The following is a 21,882-nucleotide window of genomic DNA, read 5'->3' as shown; positions in this document are numbered from 1 at the left end:
ATGCTTTTAATTATTACTTAAACCTGAATTTTAAATTGTTTTCCCAACAAATAAATGTCTAGAGATATTTTATATTTTTTTAGAAATTTATTTTTCGAAATTTATAATTAATATTTAAATATTTATGTACTTTGGTAACTTAGCCTCTGAAAATATTTACAAGTAATGATGAGAGAGAAAGAAAAAGAAACAAATTTTTCTTTTTCACATTATGGACCAGAATTTTTTCCTTCATTGAAATTGACGATTATTCCATTGCCAGCGTCAACCCAATTTTCAGAAAATAATTTTTCCCGTAAAATTTGCTCCTGTGATTCTTCGCTTCTTGTACATCTTAAGCTTTGTCGTTTTATCTTAAATTTTTTTCCCAAATTGTTTGCTTCCTCCATTGTATCTGGAAGTATTCGATTCAATGTTTCCGGAAGTGTTAGGGCAACAATACCTGAACCGATACTCAACATTCCCACAACACTCAATGGTCCAAATGTAGGAATGTAATTTTTCTCCTAAAACGAAAAATTTATATAATTAATGCATTTTATTTTTTTCACACTAATACATTTAATAGACTCTTAAAAATTAAAAAACAAAAAATAAATGTCTTTAGAAAATTTAATATTTAAATACGTGTAAAATAGTATGTAAAACGTACAATTTCCAAGAAATATGATAATAAAATCCTTCCAAATTTTCCAAAAATAATACAAAATCCAAAGCACGATGCTCGAAGAATTGTCGGAAACAATTCGGCAGTGCACAAATTCAAAGTAAAAAATGAACTTGCAATTATCATTTTTGCCAGTAGTAAGAAAATTCTTTTCACCGGACCTGTAATCATTGAAGGAAACTAATTAATAATTCTAATTAAAAAAATAATAAATTTTTTTCGATTTTTGAAAGATTATAAATATGTAAAAAGTGAAAGATGTAAAAATTAAAACTAATTTAAAAATAATGTCTATTTTTAAAACGTGAAAACTAGTGTTTTTTCTTCTAAAAATTGACAAAAAGATATTAAATAATTATGGAGGGGAAAAAATATTCATCTAAATATAAAAATACTTTAATTAAAATTCAAATGTTTTTTAAAAGAATTGAGTATTAATAAAAGGAAGAATATAATTTAATAAAACAGAGGAAAATAAATATAATTAGGTATAAATATAAAAATAAATGCTTGAAAAATTAAAAAAAAACTCTTAGATAAACTAAATAAAACTAAAAGAAGCCTTAGGTATAAAAAATTTTTATTCTTAGATATTAATTTTTGTGGGTATTTAATTTTATAAAATAAAAATTAAATTAAAAAGAAGAAAAAATTATTTGAATTAAAACGAATATTTTTTTTCTTTCAAACCAACCAATGAAAAATATCGATGACTGAGGTAAATAATAGTCAAGTGATGCGTAACCAATGCAAATAAGTCCAATGAAAACATTGCAAATACTTAATGAACATTTTCTTCCATATTTTGTTAATGCAAAATAAATAAAAATGCAGGACGCTATTTCCAGGGCTCCTTCGATAACAAAAGTTATATGCCTATTTGAATTTAAATTCGGAAGAAGAAATTCCACACATTGATAAGCAGCCGAAGAGCTAAGCCTGAAATTTCATTACATAAAAAGAATTCAATTTTTATTTATTTCTCCTTTTTTTCATGTAATTTATGTATTTCATATTTTTAATTTAAAAAAAAAATTATTACATTTTTTCTGATCAAACTTTAAAAAATTTTGAAAAAAATTAATTGTGTACCTATTAATAATACAAGTTTTATCGACATAAAAAAATTTAATTCAAATAAATAATCAATAATAACTTAATTATTTTTAATTTAATTTTACACAATTTTCATTAATTTGATCATTCTTTAATATTTTTTTAAATCATTTTTTAATCACATTTAAATAATATTGAATTAAAATTTTTCAGACACCTCAATTTTTTTAGAATTTTAAATAAAATTTTATATTTGAAACTTATAAATATTCAATTAATTATTTTCTTCATATACAATTCAAATTTAAAAAAATTTTAGTTATAAAACCTTCTGAAATTCAATTATTTTTTAAAATTGCTACTGTTTTTAACTAAAATCTTTTTTAAATTAATTATAATTATATAATTAATAATTTATTTTGAATGTATTACTTAGTATTTAATATTTATTAATATATTTATAAAAATATATTTTAAGATATTAAATATTCTAAAATTAATTTGTTCATTTTTTCGACATTTTATTTGTGAAAAGTTAACCTCAAAAATATGAAACAGTGTGTGCGGCAGAGGAATTTTCTAAACTTGAGAAGTTCATTGAAAAAAATTACAAATCCGAGTGTCGTTCACAAACCAAAAATCAAAATTTTCGAATATTCTAGAAAATTTATTTAAAAAAAAAAAAAAAAAATTAAATTTAGAACAATAAAAAAAGATGAATTATTTTTTTAATTAGTTTATGTGGGCCGTTCACTGCGGTACTGCAATGCAGAGACAACCCGTGGCAGAGTCGGAGCAAGCCCCAGACACTCCGCCGATTTCCAAAAATCAGTTCGATATTCTGGCTCTTCAATGAAGAGCGTATCAGATATCAAGCTGATAAGAACAGATACTACACTTTGATCTTAGCCATAGGGCCGAGAAGCGATATTGAGATAGGTTTTTCAGCAGCTTATATACCCTCAAAGAATAAACTTAATTGTGAGAAAGTGAGAAAAAGTTTGCCCTGCGACCCTAGCGGCCCAAAGTTCGAACTATGTGCTGCACACCTGTCGGCGCCTGGCCGGCCGGCGCATGTCACGTGCTGTGAGGAGCGCGCCAGGCGCCAAATTTCAAACACTGTTAAATAGAATTTTTTTTTTTTTTTTTTAGATTTTAAGTATTATAATTATTGAAATTACAATCAAATTCATAAACTATGAAACGGTATGTAATATAAGATTTCTTCAGTGGAATAATTATTGTTCATAATTTGTATATGGAATCTAATTAGGAAAGTCTTATTTTAAGACAACAAGTCAGTCTTAAATTAAGATGCAACATTTTTAAGACAAGTGCTGAATTTAAAATTGTTCTTAAATTAAGATTTACTTTTCACTGTGTTTATAAATTAGCATTATTTTTAAATAGCGAAATTGAAAGTATAATATAGAGTAAAACGTAAATCTTAATTTCAGATCAATCTTAAATTTAAGACAGGTGCTGAATTTAAGATTGGTCTTAAACTAAGATTTACTTTTCACTGTGTTTAAAAATTAGCATTATTTTTAAATCGTGAAATTGAAAATAATACACAATTAAAATTAAATCTTAATTTAAGATATATTATATTCTTAAATTCAGCACCTGTCTTAAATTTAAGACTCATCTTAAATTAAAATTGACTTTTTATAGTGTTATACTTTCAATTTCACGATTTAAAAATAACTAATTCAGCATTGTCTGTCTTAAAAATATTGCTTCTTAAATTAAGACTGTTTTGCTGTCTTAAAATAAGACTTTCTTTTAACTGTGATATAATTTTTAAAAATATTTGTAATATTTAATTCTCATAGTTTTTATGAAATCAAATTATTAAAAATAATTATTATATATTTTTTTAAATAACGTAAATTTAAATCCTCGAATTATTATTTTATATGTACGTAATTTTAATGTAAGCAGTAATAATTCTATGCGCAATAAAAGTCATACACTGAAAAAAAAATTTATTTGATTCAAATAACCGATTAATTGACTATTATCAAGTTAATTTACTTGAATCAAATAATATTTATTGGAGTCAATTAAATGGTATTTGAACCAATAATTTCAGTATTTGAAGCAAATACCATTTAATTGACTCCAATAAATATTATTTGATTCAATTAAATATTTAATTGATAATAATTTAATAATAGTCAATTAATCGGTTATTTGACTCAAATAAATTTTTTTTTCAGTGTAAGAAATAAATCTTATATTAAAAATAATAATTCGAGGATTTAACTATTTGTGTTATTTAAAAAGATATGTAAAACAATAATTATTTTATAGAATAATAATTAGTTTTCGTAAATATTATGAGAATTATAGTATTATATTTTTAATAATTATATTGCTTTCAAATTCACAACTTAAAAATTATGCTAAATAAATCACAGCATTTGATAGTGTTAAATTTATTGTATAATTTATGTGTAAATAGTGATTATAAAGTTTAAAATTCCCTTAAATAACAATTATAAAATGATAATTTGGGGGCTGTCTATTAGAGTTATTTTTAAAATAATTGAAAACAGTAATTTTTTTAAAAATAAATTTATTCTCTTAATTTGAATCAGTAAAAAATCATGGTTTTAACTGACAATCAGTGGCTGGCTTTTTGCTTCCGCGTTAATTTTTAACTGATTCAAATTTAGAGAGTAGATTTATATATAAAGGAAATTTAAAAAAAGACGGTAAATTAGAACATTGTCTCCACATTAGCGAAAGTGGAACAATGATATAGAATAATTTATTTAATAAAAATATCTCACCATATTTGAATTAAAACTGCACAGTGGCGAAGAGTCGATTTATATTTCAGCAAATCGAGAAAATTGGAATTTATCTTTTTCTCATTTAACAATTGATGCTTTATTGTCTTATTTTCCTCTAATGAAATGATTGTCCCTTGCTTTTGAACTTTTCTTTTATCATCAACCGGTGTCTCATTCTGAGAATAATTATCATTTTCCCGTCGTGAAATTCTCCTTATTGAGTGTCTCTCCTTTTTTAGATTTAATGACTTTTCACTTTCCACATCCTCTTTTTCTTTCTCCTCAACATTATTTTTTTTCTCATTCTCCCTCGGTGAAATTTCCAATGTATCATTTAATTCAAGTTGAATATTTTCACAATTCATTTCGCCTACTTCTTCTTTTTCTTCTTCTGGAAATGATAATTTGAACAAATTAATTAAGAAATAATATATAAATTAAGACAGTAAATAATTATTTTTTCTTCTTTGCTGTGTAAATATAATTACTTTGACATTCGGAATTAACTTCTGGTGGATTTTCGAGTAAATTCTTTGTTTCGGTAATAGTTTCGTTGACTGTTGCACTTTTAACACGATCGTGACTTAAAGTACTCGTCTTCTCTTGTTTCGTTGGTGTCTCGTTTTCGCTGAGTACGATATCATGTTTCCGTATTTTTTTCCACCTAGTGCAACATCCATTGTAATTCACAATCTTCTCCAACGCAATATCAGCTTCCGTTGACTTTCCTTTTGCCAACAGCCAACGCGGTGATTCTGGAATTATCCTACAAATAAATAAACAAACTTTTAATTATTTAAAAAGAAACATAAATTTTTTTTTGTTTCTTTAGAATTTTTTGTAACAAAAAAAATTATTTAAATGAAAGATGGAAACAATTCTAGACATCGCACTCGAGAATTAATTTTAAAAAAATAGTAAAAAGTAGCTTTCAAACTAAAAAAAGTAGTAAAAAAGTAGCTGTTGAAAAATTAAACTAGACGACCAAAAAATCTCGTTTTAGACACTTCAGAAAACTAATAAAAATTCCATTCTATATTTTATTTTCCTGACTTCTTCTCAATTTTCATTACAAATATTTACTTCTTTATTATCCTGCTAATAAATTGAATTCCTACAACGAATTTTATTATTCATGAAAGAATTTAAATATATTTATAAAAATAATTAAATTCTTGCGAAGAATTTTATACAAATTCTAAATTTAAATAATTGAATTCATTCGACTAATTTTATGCAAATTATAATTTTAGTAATTGAATTCCTAAGAAATTTTCATATCTTCGTGAAAAGAATTGAATTCTTACGAAGATTTTTACAAACAATTTTTTAAATAATTGAATTTTATTTGGAAACTTTATAAAAATAGTTGATATCGAAAATCATTGAAATGCGAAAATTTTTTAAAAATAATTAAATTTTACAAAGAATTCTATTAAAATTTTTGACAATAATTGAATTTTTGTATGGTATTTTATTAAATAAAAAAAAATTTTTTTTCAGAAAAATACTTGAATTTCTAAAACGCATTTTATTATTTATGAAATATTGAATTCTTGAGAACGATTTTATTAGAATTTTTTAAAATAATTGAAGTTCTAAAAAGAAATTTATTACTTTTAAAAATAATTGAATTCTTGTGATGAATATTGTTATTTATGAAAATAATTGAATGTTTCAAAGAATTTTATTAAAATGCCTCAAAATAATTGAATTTTCGGGAATAATTTTGTTATTTATCGGCATAATTGAATTCTTCCGAAGAATTATTTATGTATAATAATTGAATCTTTAGGAAAAATTTTATTAAAATCTGAAAGAATAATTGAATTATTTCTAACAAATTTAATTAAAATTATTGTATTTAAAATAATTAATTTCTTTCAAACAATTTTATTAAAATATTTGAAGATAATTCAATTCCTGGCGAAAATTTTGATCTTTTTGTTAATAATTGAATTCTTCCAAAGAATTTAAAAAAAAACATTTAAATAATATTGATTTTTTGAGAAATTGAAATTAAATTTTTAAAAATAATTACATCTTTTGATTAATTTCTGTAAAATTGCATTAAAAATAATTGAAATTCTGCGATGAATTTTATTATTTATGAAAATAATTGAATACCTATTTACGAAAATAATTGAATTCTTGCGGAAAACTTTATTTGTGAAAATAATTGAATTTTTTGATTAATTAATTTCAAAAAAGTATGAAAAATAATAGAAATTCTTCGATGAGTTTTATTCATATTATTAAAATAATAGGTTTGCTTAGAATTATATAAAATTTTTTTTAAATAATTATTGTATTTCCATGAAAAATGTTATTATCAGTGCAAGTAATTAAATTATTGTGCGCAGAACTGTATAAAAATTTTATGTGAAATAATTGATTTTGTCGAAATTTTTTTGAAAATATATAAATCGTTTTAAAGAATTTGATTATAATTTTGGAGAATAGTTTTTTGATTTCTAATATTAGCGAGTTTACAATAGTGGAAATTCTAAAAAAAATAGAAATAGTAGCTTTTAGTGAATGAAATCTAAAAAAGTACCCAAATAGAAGCATAATGTAAAAATAGTAGTAAATATAGTATGTTTTAGTAGATGAATGCGAAGCTGCAATTATTTTAAAAAATCATCAATAAAAATGTAAAATTGTAAAATATATTCCAAGGCAAAAAAGTTGAAACCTTTTTCAAAAGTAAGATCCTTACGTAACATTATTAGGAAATTATTATTTATTGGTAAAAAAACAATAAATAATAATAATTTACAATTTAAAACAGATATTATTTCCAATAAAATGGAATATATAAAATAATGTGATAACGTGTGTCGTATAAAATGCGAATAATGTTTAAATATATATACATATATATATTTTTGTGTTCTAGATTTTCGCGTGAAAATTAATAATAATAATTTCATTTAATATACCAAATGTAGAGAACGGTGGCAGCCGTAGGAACGGAGATGGCCAATTGAAGAATTCTCCAGTCAGGAATGAAATAACTGAGTCCAGCTAAAAGTGATAAACCAACGGCCCACGCTATCTGCATTATTAATCCCACGATTGTTCGGAATTTCGAGGAAAATAATTCTAGCGCCAAAATGTATGTCGAAATCTCTAGTCCTTGAACGAAAACGCCCTGGAGTCCGCGGACAACAAGAAACACCGGATAGTCCTGCGGAAATCAAGGAAATGGAAAATTCAATTTTTTTGTGCCAAACTCTGAATATAAAATAAATAATTTTTAAAAAATTTTAAATCGACTAAAACTTTGTGTCCCTTAAAGTTGATTGGAATAGCTTAATATGGATTTAAAATTAAAAATTTTCTTTTTTAAAAAATTAACATATTTTTATTTTTTTTATTTTTTGCATTTTTTTATTTTTGTACCTGAACGACATAAAGACAAACGGCCATCGTTCCTTGTGTATAGAGACAAATTGCCAATACAGGAAGTCTTCCAATTTTATCGGCAACAATACCAGCAATCCAGGCACCCATTAAATTGCCCAAAATATAAATAACATTTCCAAGTAAAGAAAGATATTCCTTTTCGCAAACTAAATTCCATTCTGTTACAATGCTCGACTCTCCATTTTCAACTTCGAAAATATATTCACTTGAGCACGATGGTTTAATGACTTTGTCAAGATCATTTGTATAATTTGAAAATGATTTAAAAAATTCCTGCGAAACACAACCTTGAGTTCCATTTCTCAAATGAAAAGCCTGAAACATTTTTCATATTCATTTTATTTATTCTAGTTTTTTAATTTTTAAACATAATAATTGTTTATAATAAAATTCGAAATTAGTCTGAATTTTATATTTTTTAATTTGCGGAAACATTTGAAAAAATGAAATGTTATTTATAATTTATACATACAAGAAAAGGATAAAATCGTTTAATAAGAATTTTTAAATATTTTTACTAAATTTAAAAAAATTAATTACTAAACATTATAAATTATAATCAAAATTTAAAAAGTATTGAAAATTTATTAAAAATCAAAAACACTAATAATTATTAAGTTCAATGTGTTCCTTAATTTTCTATAGAAAAAAAAAATAACCGGAAACACGTTTCTAGATTAATATTACAATCGTATAAAGTATAAAATTTCACGCGACGAAATAATATATTTCAGTTTTGTTACATTTGCAGTAAAATTTTAAATATATCTTTAATTTAACTCCAAAAATTCGGGCAAAAATAATTTATCAAAGCAACTAATTTTAATTTCAAATTATATATGAAACAGCTTTCTGGATCGCGATTGTAGTTTTTATAATAAAATTAATTACAAAATTAAATTATTTATTAATAATTCTTAGAAAATGTTTTTCGTCTTTTACGTTGTATTTTAATATTTTTTTATTAATTTACTTCAATAAAATAAAATAAATTTAATTAAATATATACTAAAAATAAATTAATTTAATAAACAATATTTAATAAGTGAAAATTCGTTTACATATTTGAATAACAAATTTGAATAATACAAACAAATAAAGAATAATTGTCAAAATTTTAAATGAAATTAAAATATTTCACAGATTTTAAAACAAAAATTGTCTGCAGAGGCTTGAACCTGAATATATATCAAAATATAAATTAAATATTTTTCAAAAAATTTATTATTTTTTTACAAATTTAAAAAAATTTTAAAAAATGAAAAAAATTTTTAATATAAAAAAATTATTTAAAAGCAAAAATATAAGTTATTCAGTGCAAGCTTAATAAGTAAAAATTTCTTTAAAATTTTATGAAAAAAAACACTTTGTTTCTATCCGTAATAACTTTTTAAATGCGAAAAAGATTTGAAAACTAGTTTAGAATTAAAAATTAAAAAACAATTAAGATATTATATTCAATTTTATGTCAATTTACATTATTGATTTTTGATACGCCCGTTTCTGTATTAAATAAATAATTAAATAAACAAATAAATAAAATAATATCTAATAATAATAAATTAAAAATTAATTAAAAATTTTTTAATTTCAAATTAATAATTATTATATTTTTTTTGTAAGAATGGAAAAGAAATGAGTAAATTTCAATTTACCTTACAGAAAAAATTTGGGGTATAATTGTAAAAAACAGGCAACAAATGACTCATGGACACAATCACGTAATTAACACTGAGAAAACATATAATAAAAATATGAAAACATCCAATTTTTAAGTCTTCGGCACTCATTTTAAAACGTGATATTTTCACTTTATTATCACCTATTTCCTCCATTATTTAAAATATAGATATCAATAATTTATATCGTTTGTAGAAATTAGTTTGCAGAGTTCAAATTTTCAAAGAAATTCATCAATTTCAATGTTTGCAATAAAATTGATTACAAATGATGTACATTTTTCACTTTTTCAAAAAAAATTTATTGTAGTCTTCAAAAATAGTAAAATATCCTTGAATATGATTTTTTTCTTTTTTTTTTAAATCCTGATTCAATATTATTTGCACTTTTAAGAATTTATTACTTTCGAAAACTGAAAAATCACATTTTTAAAAAACATGTACATTATACAAATTTCTGTGCGTTTCTGGTAATTTTTACTATTCTCAGAGTAAATTTTACAAGGTAATTTAATTTTTAAATTTGATTAATTTTTATAAAAATTTAATTCTAAACTAGTAAACATACTTCTAAAATAGTAAAAATTATTAGGAATGGTCAGAAATTCCGAACAGTGTAGGTTTCATTAAAAAAATAGTAAAAATTACTTTATTCATTTTTTCGTACTTCAAAAAATGTTAATAATTGAAAATATTAAAAAAAACTTTTTTTTGCTTTGTTTAAAGGTTTTTAACTCAATTGGAAATATACATTTATTTTCTGTATTATGTTTACTAAATAAAATTTTTGTTTATTTTCATATTAACAATAATAATTTGTTATATTCACTGAATTTTTATACAAATTTTTAAAAAATTGTAAATAATATAAAAATGTATATGTATAAAAATCCTTTTTTATAAAAAAATAAAAATTGTATTAGAGATTTAAATAAAAATTTTGTTAGAAATTTACAGTTTTCTTAATTTTGCAAAAAAGAAAAAATATTCAGAATTAATTTTTTACAAAATAGTATAATTTTTTTTGTAGAATAAAAAAACTTTTATTTAATTTAATCTTGAAAAAACAAATTTGAATTAAATCATTTTAGGTTTTTTTTACATGTTATATATTCTTTTTTACTTTCAACTGAATTAAATTTTTTTGTATTATTATAATTAAAGTAAAATGGTGTTAAAGTATATGGAGTGGAATTTCCGTTTTGTATATAAATACATGTTATATTTATATATGTGTGCGCGAAGAGAAATGGAAACGTTAGTGTCTCGTGAAAGTAAAATACAAACTGAGAGAGGAGTCAATCTGAAGTCCTCAGGATATTAACGAGCCTTTCAGCAAATAAACAAGGATGGAAGATGGCCCATTGTTTAATCGCGGTGTCGTCACATAAACGCATTATTCCGAGTAGTCATCAGAGAAATTTACAATTTTGCCAATAAAATTTTATCAAATTGTCATTTTTTTTAATTAAATTAGAAAATGTTTTCTTAGTTTTTGCCCTATTTTTTATATATTAATTTATTTAAATATTTTTTAAAAATTGTATTTTTTAAGAAATAAATAATTATTGCGATTTTAATAAGTATTTCAAATACAAAAATATTTAATTCAATTTTTAATAGTAAATTTTACATTTTTTTATTACATTTTGGAAAAATGGAGGAAATGTAACTTTTACTATACTTTTATAGTAGAAACTAAACTGTCTGAAGTCTCTGAGAATTTCTGATGACAATTATAGTGAAATAACGTTTTTCCTTAAAAAATTAAATGCAAATTGACTACATTCTAAATTTTACTTTATTATAAATATTTTGTACATTTAACTTGCAATTGAAGAAAGATGTGACGCTCCACGATAAAAGGGATTCCGAAATCACATTAGGCTCAGTTTTCCGTGCTCTTTGTATGGAAAACTGAGCCTAATGTTATAGGTTCCTTTCACAGTGGAATTTTTCAAATTTTCTTTATATATTCTGGATATATTTATATAGAAATTAAAAATGCAGACAACGCAGTAATTGATGCACATTAAGGCGCACTCTAATGATTTTTAAACGATGCGATGAAAAATTGAAAACTAATTCTAATTTTTATTAGATTTTTCGAAAAGTGAGAAATTTTTATCGAAAATTTCAATCTTTAAAGTTAAGTGTGTAAACGTCATCGATTGAATAGGTGTTTCCTTAATTTCTGGAACTGTTTGAGTATTCCAGGACTGTTGCGTCCGGTCTACCATCAGAATATCCTGTCTATTTCGTATCTGTCTTCACAACTTTATACATATGTATATACATATATACTTTATATATATTTGAATGGAAGAATGAATTTTAAATATTTATATCGAGAGCAGAATTCATCAATTTATCGATTTATATATCACTTTATTTGAAGTTAAATATCTATAATTATTATATATATTAACAGGGTTAACATAAAAATTTCATTTTTTTTCCTGATTTCCAGACTTTTTATTATATTTTACAAAATTTTTATTTTCCTTAGACTTTTTATTTTATTTTTTCATTTTATAACATTTTTTATTTTATTTAGACTTTTTTCTGAATAATATTTTAATCGACTCTAAAAATAATTAAATACACAAAAAAATGTCTGTAATACATTTATTTTTGTATATCTTATATAATTGTAAAATTATTCGGAACATCAAGTTTTTTTTTAAATATTTAATTATTATTATTTTTACATGAATTAAGATTTTAAAAAATGACAAATTTCAAATCCTTTGAAATTTAATAATTTTTAAGAATTTTTACTATAACTTCTCCAAAATTATTTTTAAGATTTCAATTCAATTATTATTATTCTCTTAAATTTTTAACTAAAATTCTGTTCTAATTCAATTATTTTTTATAATTTTTAAGAAAGTTCCTTAGTAATTCAATATTATTCATTACAGAAAAAATGTTTACTTAAAATATTTCTAAAATCCACTTGTTTACAATTCAATTTCATGAAATTTCGATAATTTGAAAATTTTTCTAAATAATTATATATTCAAAAATCCAACTAATTTAAAAAAAAAATTTAATAAAAATGTTTCAAAAAAGTAACATTTTTGGGAATTTTTAATTCAAATTTTTTTAAAATCAACTTTTCTAAAAAGCTTCAATTTGAAACTTTTTGAAATTCAACATATTAATAAGATTAGTAAAATTCGGTTAACATTCTAAAATATAAAAATAGTTACTTATATAAATTATTGTAGAAAAATTAATTAATATTAATGCAAAATATGGTTTTTTTAAAATTTAGTTTTAAGAAAAACAGAATTTTAATAAATTAATTTTTTCGATTTTCGGAAGACGTATAAAAGGTAAAATAGAAGGTTTTTTACCTTTCATATGTCTTCCAAAAATCAAAAAAATAAATTTATTAAATAATTGTGCGGAAGAATTTACTAAATATTAATTTTCGCGAATATTCATATAAATTTTGTTTGAATTAGTTCAAAACTTTTACTATAATTCAAATTTAGAGAATAAATTTTGTGATAATATTATTGCAAAAAAAAATTTATAAACTAATTTATTTTTCACAATTTTGCGTTAATTTTATAAAATTTCTTCTATTTTAAAGGATAACATTTTTCATAACTTTTTAGATTAATTTTTGTAACTTTTTATAATTTTGAATCTGAAATAATTTAATTTTTGCATTGAATTTTATTAAAATTTATGAAAAATATTTAAAATATTTCAAAAATGTTAATTGAATTTGCACTGAGAATAATTAAATTCATCATATAAAGAATTTTATAACAAATTTTAAATATACACTTTTTTCATGCTTATCGAAAATTTTAAATAGTTCTTATTATTTCCTTTTCTTCTCTAACATAGATATATATATAAAATGACTTTGACATATAATAAAAGAATAGAAAATTAGAAAATAAGATGGAATTAAGCAAAAAAAAAATGGTTTCCTTTCACCATTAGTGAAAAATTTCCTTCATTACATTCCTCCTTCACCATATAGAAAATAATGAAAAAAATTAAGAATTCGAGTTCAACTATTATAAAGAAAATTGGATACAAAAAATGATTTTATGTACATTGTAAAAAAAAATTCAAAAGCGAAAATAATTGAAAATTACCATGTGTTTTGTTTTTGTTAGAGATAATATAAAACTCTCTTCTCATTATTATCGTATATTTAAAACTTTCATCTCGATTATTGTCAATCAATCATTATATCTCTTACATATATATTCTTTTTTGTGTTCTTTCTGCCATCATCAAGGCCGGAAAACTGTCGAATCATCCTAGATTCTCGCAAGTGGTACATTATATTTTACAAATAAATCCTTATGCTTATGCGTCGTTATTCACAAAGTTCAGAACAAATATCACACAATTCAGTGAAGAAATACTATTTTAACGCGCTTTCCTCCTGAATTGCAAATATATTCTACAAAGTGGAATGTATACTAAATATATATAGATATAGTTTTTTATAGACCGTGTGTACTTTTCATATTATAAGAAATAACATGTTGTTATATGTGAGAAGCAGCTACTTCAATTTCCCCCCGAGAGATAAATCTGTCTTGAAGAATTCAAAGGTATAAATCATCATTTTTTCTAGGCTGTCCTTTCTTTTAGTAATTATAGCAATGAACGATAATAGCAGTAGCAGCAGCGAGCAATTCGCGATGCTATCTCAAAATTTTCTATTACATATACTATAACTGATTCGTGAGACAGTCAACTTTATTGTACAATTTTGGATATTTAATATAATTTCAAATTCCAAGAAAAAATTATTTTTTTTTATCCCTTTCGTTTGATTCTGAATGGGGATTTATCAAAGTTGAGAATTCATTTATTCAATAGTAAATGATAGTAAAAAAAAATGTAAATTGATGAAGAATATATAAATTATGATTCTTATAAATTAGAAGTAGACATTTTAGTAGAAAGGAAGAATATATTTGAATTTAAATCATATAATAAAACATGTATCAACTATATATTTAACTGAAACTAAAAGACATGCAAAAAAAAAATATCAATTTCGCTGAGAATATCTTGTCTAACGGTGATACCGAAAGAGGCATACTTATATCGACACACTTTTATATAATTATGATAATTTCCTCATGATAATTTTAATTAATTTTTAGTAGCCTCCTACGTCAAATGAATCTGTATTTACATATGTATATTGTATCTTGATGTTCATTTTTTCCATGTTTATAATTTTTCCCACATATATATATATATACTAGCATAAAAGCGTCCAATAAAAATTGCAGCAATTTTATAGTATAATTTTCTTTTGCATTTTCATATTTCAATATTGGGAAAAACACATCAGTGTAATTTAACCTTAGGAATAAAAAATCCTCTTGCGAAGAATTTTATAAAATTTTTTAAATAATTAGGGGAGAGTGGGGCAAAGGCGCTAGGTTTACATTTATCGATGTATATTTTTTAAATTAAGCAATTAATTTATGCGGTCTTTGTTTTTCATTATTCTAAAACTAATCAACAAGAAATTTTAATAGACGTTTTCGCTTATATTTCTAAAAGAAAGCATTTATAAGCCGTAAAAAAATTAACAAGTGATATTTATTAGTATAATATTTACGAAACTTAAGGTTAACAACATATTATTAAAAGAATTAAACTATTTAAATAAAAAATAAAAGCTTTTAGTGATTTTAACCTTATATTGTGAATTAATACATAGAAAATTCGAATATTCAATTGTTTTTAACCAAATTATGTTCAATATTGCCTTTGCCCCACATAAGAAACTTTTTTTTTACTTTAAATTTAAAATATTTTGATACAAAATTAAACTATAACACCACGCCAGTTGTGTAGAGAAATATTTAATTTATTTACATGTTACGTTTTTAAAAATTAAATACTTATAAACTTATGTTTTAAAAAATAAAAGTTTGTTCAGTAAAATTATCATTTTATTTTTCCAAAACAATTTTTTTGTTATATTTCTTAAAATATTTGATATTTTTAGGTTTTTCTTTTTTTTTAATCAATTGGTCTGATTGCATTGCAACTTAATTTTTAATACCAATTGGAATAGACAGAAAATAAAGGAGATATTTTAAAAAACGTCTTTGCCCCGCATAGCGCCTTTGCCCCACTCTCCCCTATTGATTTCTTTCGACTAATTTTATGCACATTTTAATTTAAATAATTGAATTCCTGAGAAATTTTTATTACATATTCATGAAAAGAATTGAATTTTTACGAAGATTTTTACAAACAATTTTGAAATAATTGAATTCTGTTTGGAAATCTTATGAAAATAGTAAATACCTATGTTGAAAATCATTAAATTGCGAAAAGTTTTTAAAAATAATTAAATTTTACAAAGAATTCTATTAAAATTTTTGACAATAATTGAATGTCTGTGTGGTATTTTATTAAATTTTTTTGAAAATAAATGAATTCCTCAAAAGAATTTTATTATTTATGAAAGAATTGAATTCTTGCAAACGATTTTATTAGAATTTTTTAAAATAATTGAAGTTCTAAAAAGAAATTTATTACTTTTAAAAATAATTGAATTCTTGTGATGAATATTGTTATTTATGAAAATAATTGAATGTTTCAAAGAATTTTATTAAAATGCCTCAAAATAATTGAATTATTTCTAACAAATTTAATTAAAATTAATTAATTTAAAATAATTAATTTCTTTCAAACAATTTTATTAAAATATTTGAAAATAATTCAATTCCTGTCAAAAATAATTTTGATCTTTTTGTAAATAATTGAATTCTTCCAACGAATTTAAAAAAAATATTTTTTTAAATAATTGATTTTTTCGAGGTATTGAAATTGAATTTTTAAGAATAATTACATTTTTTGAGCAATTCCTGTAAAATTGTATTAAAAATAATTGAAATCCTGCGATGAATTTTATTGTTTATGAAAATAATTGAATAGTGGCTAAGAATTTTACTAAAATTTTCAAAAATAATTGAATTCCTGAGAAGAATTTCATTATTTATGAAAATAATTGAATTATTGCGATAAATTTTATAAAAATGTTTAAAAAGAATTGAATTTCTGTGAAAAATTTTGTTATTTTTGAAAATAATTGAATTCTTTATAAAAATTTTCTAAACATTGTTTAAAATAATTAATTTTCTCGAAATGTAATAAATAGGTATTATAAACAATTTATTTTAAATAATTGGATTTTCCAGGATAATTTTTTTATTTATCGACATAATTCAATTCTTTTGAAGAATTATTTAATGAAAATATAATTGAATTCTTGGAAAAATTTAATTAAAATCTAAAAAAAGAATTTAATTATTTCAAAAAAATTTAATTAAAATTGAATTTAAAATAAAATTGATTGTTTTCGAACAATTTTATTAAAATATTTTTAAAAAATAGAAGTGTTGTAAAAAATTTTAATATTGTTGTAAATAATTGAATTCTTCCAAAAAATTTTAAAAAAATATTTTTTTAAATAATTGATTTTTTCGAGAAATTGAAATTAAAATTTTAAGAATAATTACATTTTTTAAGCAATTCCTGTAAAATTATTGTATTAAAAATAATTTAAATCCTGCAATATTCTATTCTTGCTTAGAATTTTATCAAAAGATTTTTTTTAAAAATTGAATTTCCATAAAAAATGTTATTATTAGTGAAAGTAATTAAATTATTGTGAATAATTTTATTAAAATGTTTAAAAAGAATTAAATTTTAGTGAAAAATTTTGTTACTTTTGAAAATAATTGAATTCTTCATAAGAATTTTATATTGTTTAAAATAATTAATTTTTTCGAAGTATAATAAATATTATGTCAATTTTATTTTAAATAATTGAATTCTTGTGGAAAATTTTATTTGTGAAAATAATTGAATTTTTCCATTAATTAATTAAAAATAGTATTGAAAATAATTGAAATTCTTCGATGAGTTTTATTATTTATTAAAAAAGGTAATTGAATTTTTGCTTAGAATTTTATCAAAAATTTTTTTAAAAAATTGAATTTTCATAAAAAATGTTATTATATATATATTAGTGAAAGTAATTAAATTATTGTGAAAAATTTTGTTAAATAATCGATTTTTTCGAAATTTTTATGAAAATGCTATTCTAAATTAATTGAATTCCCGTGGAAACTTATATTTATAAAAATAATTTATAATTTTGGATAAATTTTATCAATTTTTTTAAAAAAATAATTGAATTCTTTTGCGAAATTTTATAAAAATACTCAATATTGAAAATAATTGAATTTCGATTTTTTTTTTTTTTAAATAATTGAATCGTTTTAAAGAATTTGATTATAATTTTTGAGAATTTTCTAAATTTTTGTTCATTTTCAGTACCTAATAATAAATAAATAATAAGATTTAATATTCTTTTAAGATAATAATTTAAATCACTTTCATATCCATTGTTTAAAAATTTTATATTTTTTAAGTAGAACATTTTTCACTCATTATAAACATAATTTATTTAAATACAAAAAATTGTTTTTCTTTTTATTTGGAAGACGGATCTGCGGCTGCATTTTCTTTAGTAACAAAATAAAATGAGGAAAAGTTTTATTACTCTTCGTAGGTATAGTTGTTTTATCTCTTTCACTCTTGTACGTTACCATGGCAACCTGCATCTTAAAATACACTAAATACATTAGAAATCATTTCGATAACAAAAATAAAATCCACAGTTTTTTAAGGATATCAAATTGAGACAAAAAAGGAATCAAAAGTGTTGCAGCGCAACACTTTTGGTTCCTTTTTTGTCTCAATTTGATATCATTAAAAAAAGTGATATATAATATGTATGACAACACTTTTGAAATATGATAAGAATTTATGAAAAAAAATTTGTTAAAATGATATAGGCACAAAATAGTATAACCTGCAGGGAAAACAAATATTACCAACACTGGCGAATTATCCAGAAGTATCTCACGAGACCGTTCGGATGCTGCAGGCACATAGTCTGTTGACTTGTAAATTTTTCAAAGTGCTTATCTCGAAATTGAAAGTTTCAAAGTCCATTGGTTTTCGAGCTAGTAAAATAAATGAAGAAACAAAAAAAAATGAAATATCGAATTGGCCTGAATGCTGTTTTTCGTCGTTTACCGTTATCGTAGAAATAACTCGAGTCTCTTCTTCTTCTTCTTGAATATCACGTCCAGTTGCTTGTCCCTGTCTTCACTGAACAGCCAATCGCACTTTCGGCCTGCCTTTACTATCGTTAATGTTCACTTCAAATACGCAACAACAGAAAAAAAAGATCAACTTCCGTGATTCTGCAATAAAATACTACCGCAGTTGATATTCACGCTTTCAACAGTCAACAACAATAATTCAATGTGTATTGTTGAAATTTTTTTTTTTTTAATACAAAATAAATATAAAAATACAAGACAATATTCAATTGTACATATAAATAAATAAAAAAAATTTTGTTTTACATAAAATTAATTTTATTTTCTTCAATAAAAAAAGAAAGAAATTACTTTCAATAAATAAAAAAAATTTGTTTATACAAATTGTGAAAAAAAAATTAAAAAGTCCCGAGTTTAAAATAAAAACACGATGACAGTATTGTAATTGTTATAAAGATAGTGAGAGACAATTGAGTGTGAAAACATTTTCAGTGAAAAAGTGCTTCAAAAAAATTACAGTTAAAAAAATTGAAAACATGTTGCTGAGATTTACGATAATTGGAAGTCTTTTAATTATTCTGAGTGTAAGAAAACAAATACTTTTTTATTAATTAATTTTATATTTACTAACATTTTTTAACATTCATAATTTAATTTAAATTAGGTATGGAATTTAAAAAATTATAAATAAAATTTAATTCATTTATTTTTTCATAATTATATTTTTTATTGTATAAATTTTATGAAACTCTTGATTCTTTTCATTTTTAATATTTTATTATTATTTTTATTAATTTTATTATTGTTATTAATATTATTATTATTATTATATTATTCTTATTACTTATTTTATTATATAAATAAATAACAATATAATAATAAATAGATAATAAAATAAATAAAAATAAAAAAAATAAAAACATATATATAGACAGAAAGGGCAATATTATAATTATATTATTATCATCAAATATTGAATAAAAGAACATTTTTTATGAATTTAAAAATATATTAAAAATTTAATATTTCGGAAATCAATTTTATAAAATTATTGCTTTTAACATTTGTTTGTTATTTCTTTTAAAACAAAATAAAGATTTATGTTAGAAAGCTTTTTAATTTTTAACGGACTTTGTTTTGATGCGAAGAGCGGTGATCTCGAGAGCTACTAATTGAGTAACGTAGTTTATGAAATTTCAAACCTTTATTTTTCATTATGTAATAAAATTTCATAGAAAATAAATTTGACTTAAATATTTGTTTTTAAAATTCAATGCAATGCAATTTTGTAGATATCAATTAATAATAATTAAGTAAAAATTAATATCAAGAATTCAATTATTGTGAAAAAATTTTTTTTAAAATTAAGTTTAAATTTATTGGTTTTAAAAATAAAGTAAAAATTGTTTTTAAACTAAAAATGTTTAAATTAAATTTTTGTTTTAAAATAAAAGTTCCTTTTAAATTAAAAATTATTTCTTCTTTCATTTTATAAAAGATCAAAAAAAAAATTTTTTAATTTAATAAAACGAATGAGGCGCATGTTCTATAAATTGCAGTACATCAACAATTTTATAAAATAATTTCTCTAAAAATTTAAATGAATATTTTTAATCTTAATATAAAATATTTAAAATACAAAACAATAAGAATAATAGAAGTATAATTATTAATTTTAGTAAAAAAAATGAACTAAAGTGTTATTTAAATGGCATAAAATTTAGGTCAATTTGACCTAGTGTGTCAATTGTGTGTCAAAAAACAGTCAAAAAATAAGCATGTCAACAAAAGGTTAATTTATTTCAATTTTTTTTTCATAATTTCTTTAATTTACTGTTTTGCAAATTTTATTATAATATAAATCATGCCATGTTAAAAAAAATATTTTTAATTTCAAAAAAATGTCTTACAAAATTCAAATATTGAAAATTTTATAATTAAATATTAAAAAATGAAAAATTAATATTTGTTTTAATTTTTTTATTTTTTGGCAATGTCAATATATATTTGAATTCAGTTTTATGACTGTTATTTAAGTTAAAAAAATAATTGTTGAATTTATAGAAATGATAAAAAAAACTGCTTGTAGTTTGTTAAATAAATAAATAAAAATATCGCAATTTTACAATTTAAAAATTATTATATTATTATTAATAAAAAAACTTAACACGTTTTTTTCTTTTTTTTTCTGTAATTTTTGATTTCCAAACATTGTTTTCTTTTGCAGATAGAAAGACAAAAAAATTTCAAAATAAAAATAATCGATAAATTATGAATTTCTTTTTCTTATTAATTTCAACTTTTCACGGAATGACTCATTTTCATAAAACTGTAAATTCTTGGACCCTTTCTTTCCAATAATAAAATGTATAGTTATAAAATAGGCCAACATTCTTCAAAAAAAGCAACCAAATTATTTTGTCAATATTTAATTATAACTTATCTCCGTTAAACGAAAATTCCGTTAAGTAAATTAAAATTCAAAACCAATTTAATTTTTTCTAAGAATAAATATTTGTTTTGGAAATAGTAAAAAAAAAAATAATTTACTCGCACCTTTTATATTATTTATTTTTTCTTTCTTTGTTTCATTTACAGATTTGCCATGTGGAGGGCAATAAAAAGGCAAAATTTGTGGCCCTACAAAGTAAAGAGACATCGACGGCAAATTTTTTTCGTCTTTTATTAATGAGATTAGTTTTTGGAATTGCTTCGGCAATGGGATGGGGCGAAAGTTTAGCATCATTCATGAATGGAGCATTCGTACCACCTGGATCAGACTACGATGATTATGAAGAAGAATTTATTCCTGGACTATTTTAAAAACAAAAATCTAGAAGTTAATTTCCTGCAAAATAAGAAAAATTTAAAAATTGGAATAGTTTTTTTTTTGAAAAATCAATTGTATAATTTTGAAAATGAAATGCCATTGTATGTTAATCAAATTTAACGACTGAAAAATAATTTTTCTTTTGAGAAAGATAGTAGAAACGAATGTAGATATGTATTTTTAAATATTTATGTTAGTTATGTTTTTTTAGTTAATATTTATTATTTTTATAGTTTTTGATAGGTTTTGAATATTGTCAATATTTATT

General features: G+C 21.4%; 2 protein-coding genes and 1 non-coding gene across 4 annotated transcripts; 1 reads left to right on the top strand and 2 right to left on the bottom strand.

Annotated features, from left to right (window-relative positions):
* Positions 1-67: 67 nt before the first annotated feature.
* LOC122498516 (organic cation transporter protein-like) lies at positions 68-14,122 on the bottom strand. 2 transcript variants are annotated; one of them, XM_043606286.1, is made up of 8 exons: positions 13,757-14,122; positions 7,930-8,268; positions 7,467-7,714; positions 5,013-5,290; positions 4,522-4,915; positions 1,362-1,606; positions 653-828; positions 68-506 (listed from the first exon to the last, which is right to left on the bottom strand). In XM_043606286.1, exons 1-8 carry the CDS (start codon positions 13,757-13,759, stop codon positions 210-212), a joined length of 1,980 nt encoding a protein of 659 aa, XP_043462221.1. In that variant the 5' UTR covers positions 13,760-14,122; the 3' UTR covers positions 68-209. The 2 variants fall into 2 exon arrangements, with proteins under 2 accessions (XP_043462221.1, XP_043462220.1); XM_043606285.1 differs by lacking the exon at positions 13,757-14,122 and adding an exon at positions 9,609-9,946.
* On the bottom strand, positions 2,460-2,652 carry LOC122498535. Its single transcript, XR_006301241.1, has one exon. It is a non-coding gene; the product is annotated as a U2 spliceosomal RNA (small nuclear RNA).
* Positions 14,123-19,137: 5,015 nt separating the features above from the next.
* Positions 19,138-21,882, top strand: LOC122498523. The gene is made up of 2 exons (XM_043606295.1): positions 19,138-19,368; positions 21,383-21,882. The coding sequence occupies exons 1-2, from the start codon at positions 19,321-19,323 to the stop codon at positions 21,605-21,607; spliced, it is 273 nt and encodes a 90-aa protein (XP_043462230.1). The 5' UTR covers positions 19,138-19,320; the 3' UTR covers positions 21,608-21,882.

Source organism: Leptopilina heterotoma, unplaced genomic scaffold (genome assembly GCF_015476425.1).
Source record: "Leptopilina heterotoma isolate Lh14 unplaced genomic scaffold, ASM1547642v1 Lhet_15, whole genome shotgun sequence".
Lineage (NCBI taxonomy): Eukaryota > Metazoa > Arthropoda > Insecta > Hymenoptera > Figitidae > Leptopilina > Leptopilina heterotoma.
This window is presented reverse-complemented; position numbering and strand designations above follow the sequence as displayed.

What these genes read in the sequence shown, in the direction of transcription:
- LOC122498516 (XM_043606285.1), bottom strand. Translation starts at nt 9,788, where the DNA reads ATGGAGGAAATAGGTGATAATAAAGTGAAAATATCACGTTTTAAAATG. An exon ending in TTTGTCTTTATGTCGTTCAG is followed by an intron (nt 7,715 to 7,929) that starts GTACAAAAATAA and finishes TGATTTCCGCAG; the next exon opens with GACTATCCGGTGTTTCTTGT. An exon ending in GCCACCGTTCTCTACATTTG is followed by an intron (nt 5,291 to 7,466) that starts GTATATTAAATG and finishes ATTTATTTGTAG; the next exon opens with GATAATTCCAGAATCACCGC.
- LOC122498523 (XM_043606295.1), top strand. Translation starts at nt 19,321, where the DNA reads ATGTTGCTGAGATTTACGATAATTGGAAGTCTTTTAATTATTCTGAGT. An exon ending in GTCTTTTAATTATTCTGAGT is followed by an intron (nt 19,369 to 21,382) that starts GTAAGAAAACAA and finishes TTTCATTTACAG; the next exon opens with ATTTGCCATGTGGAGGGCAA.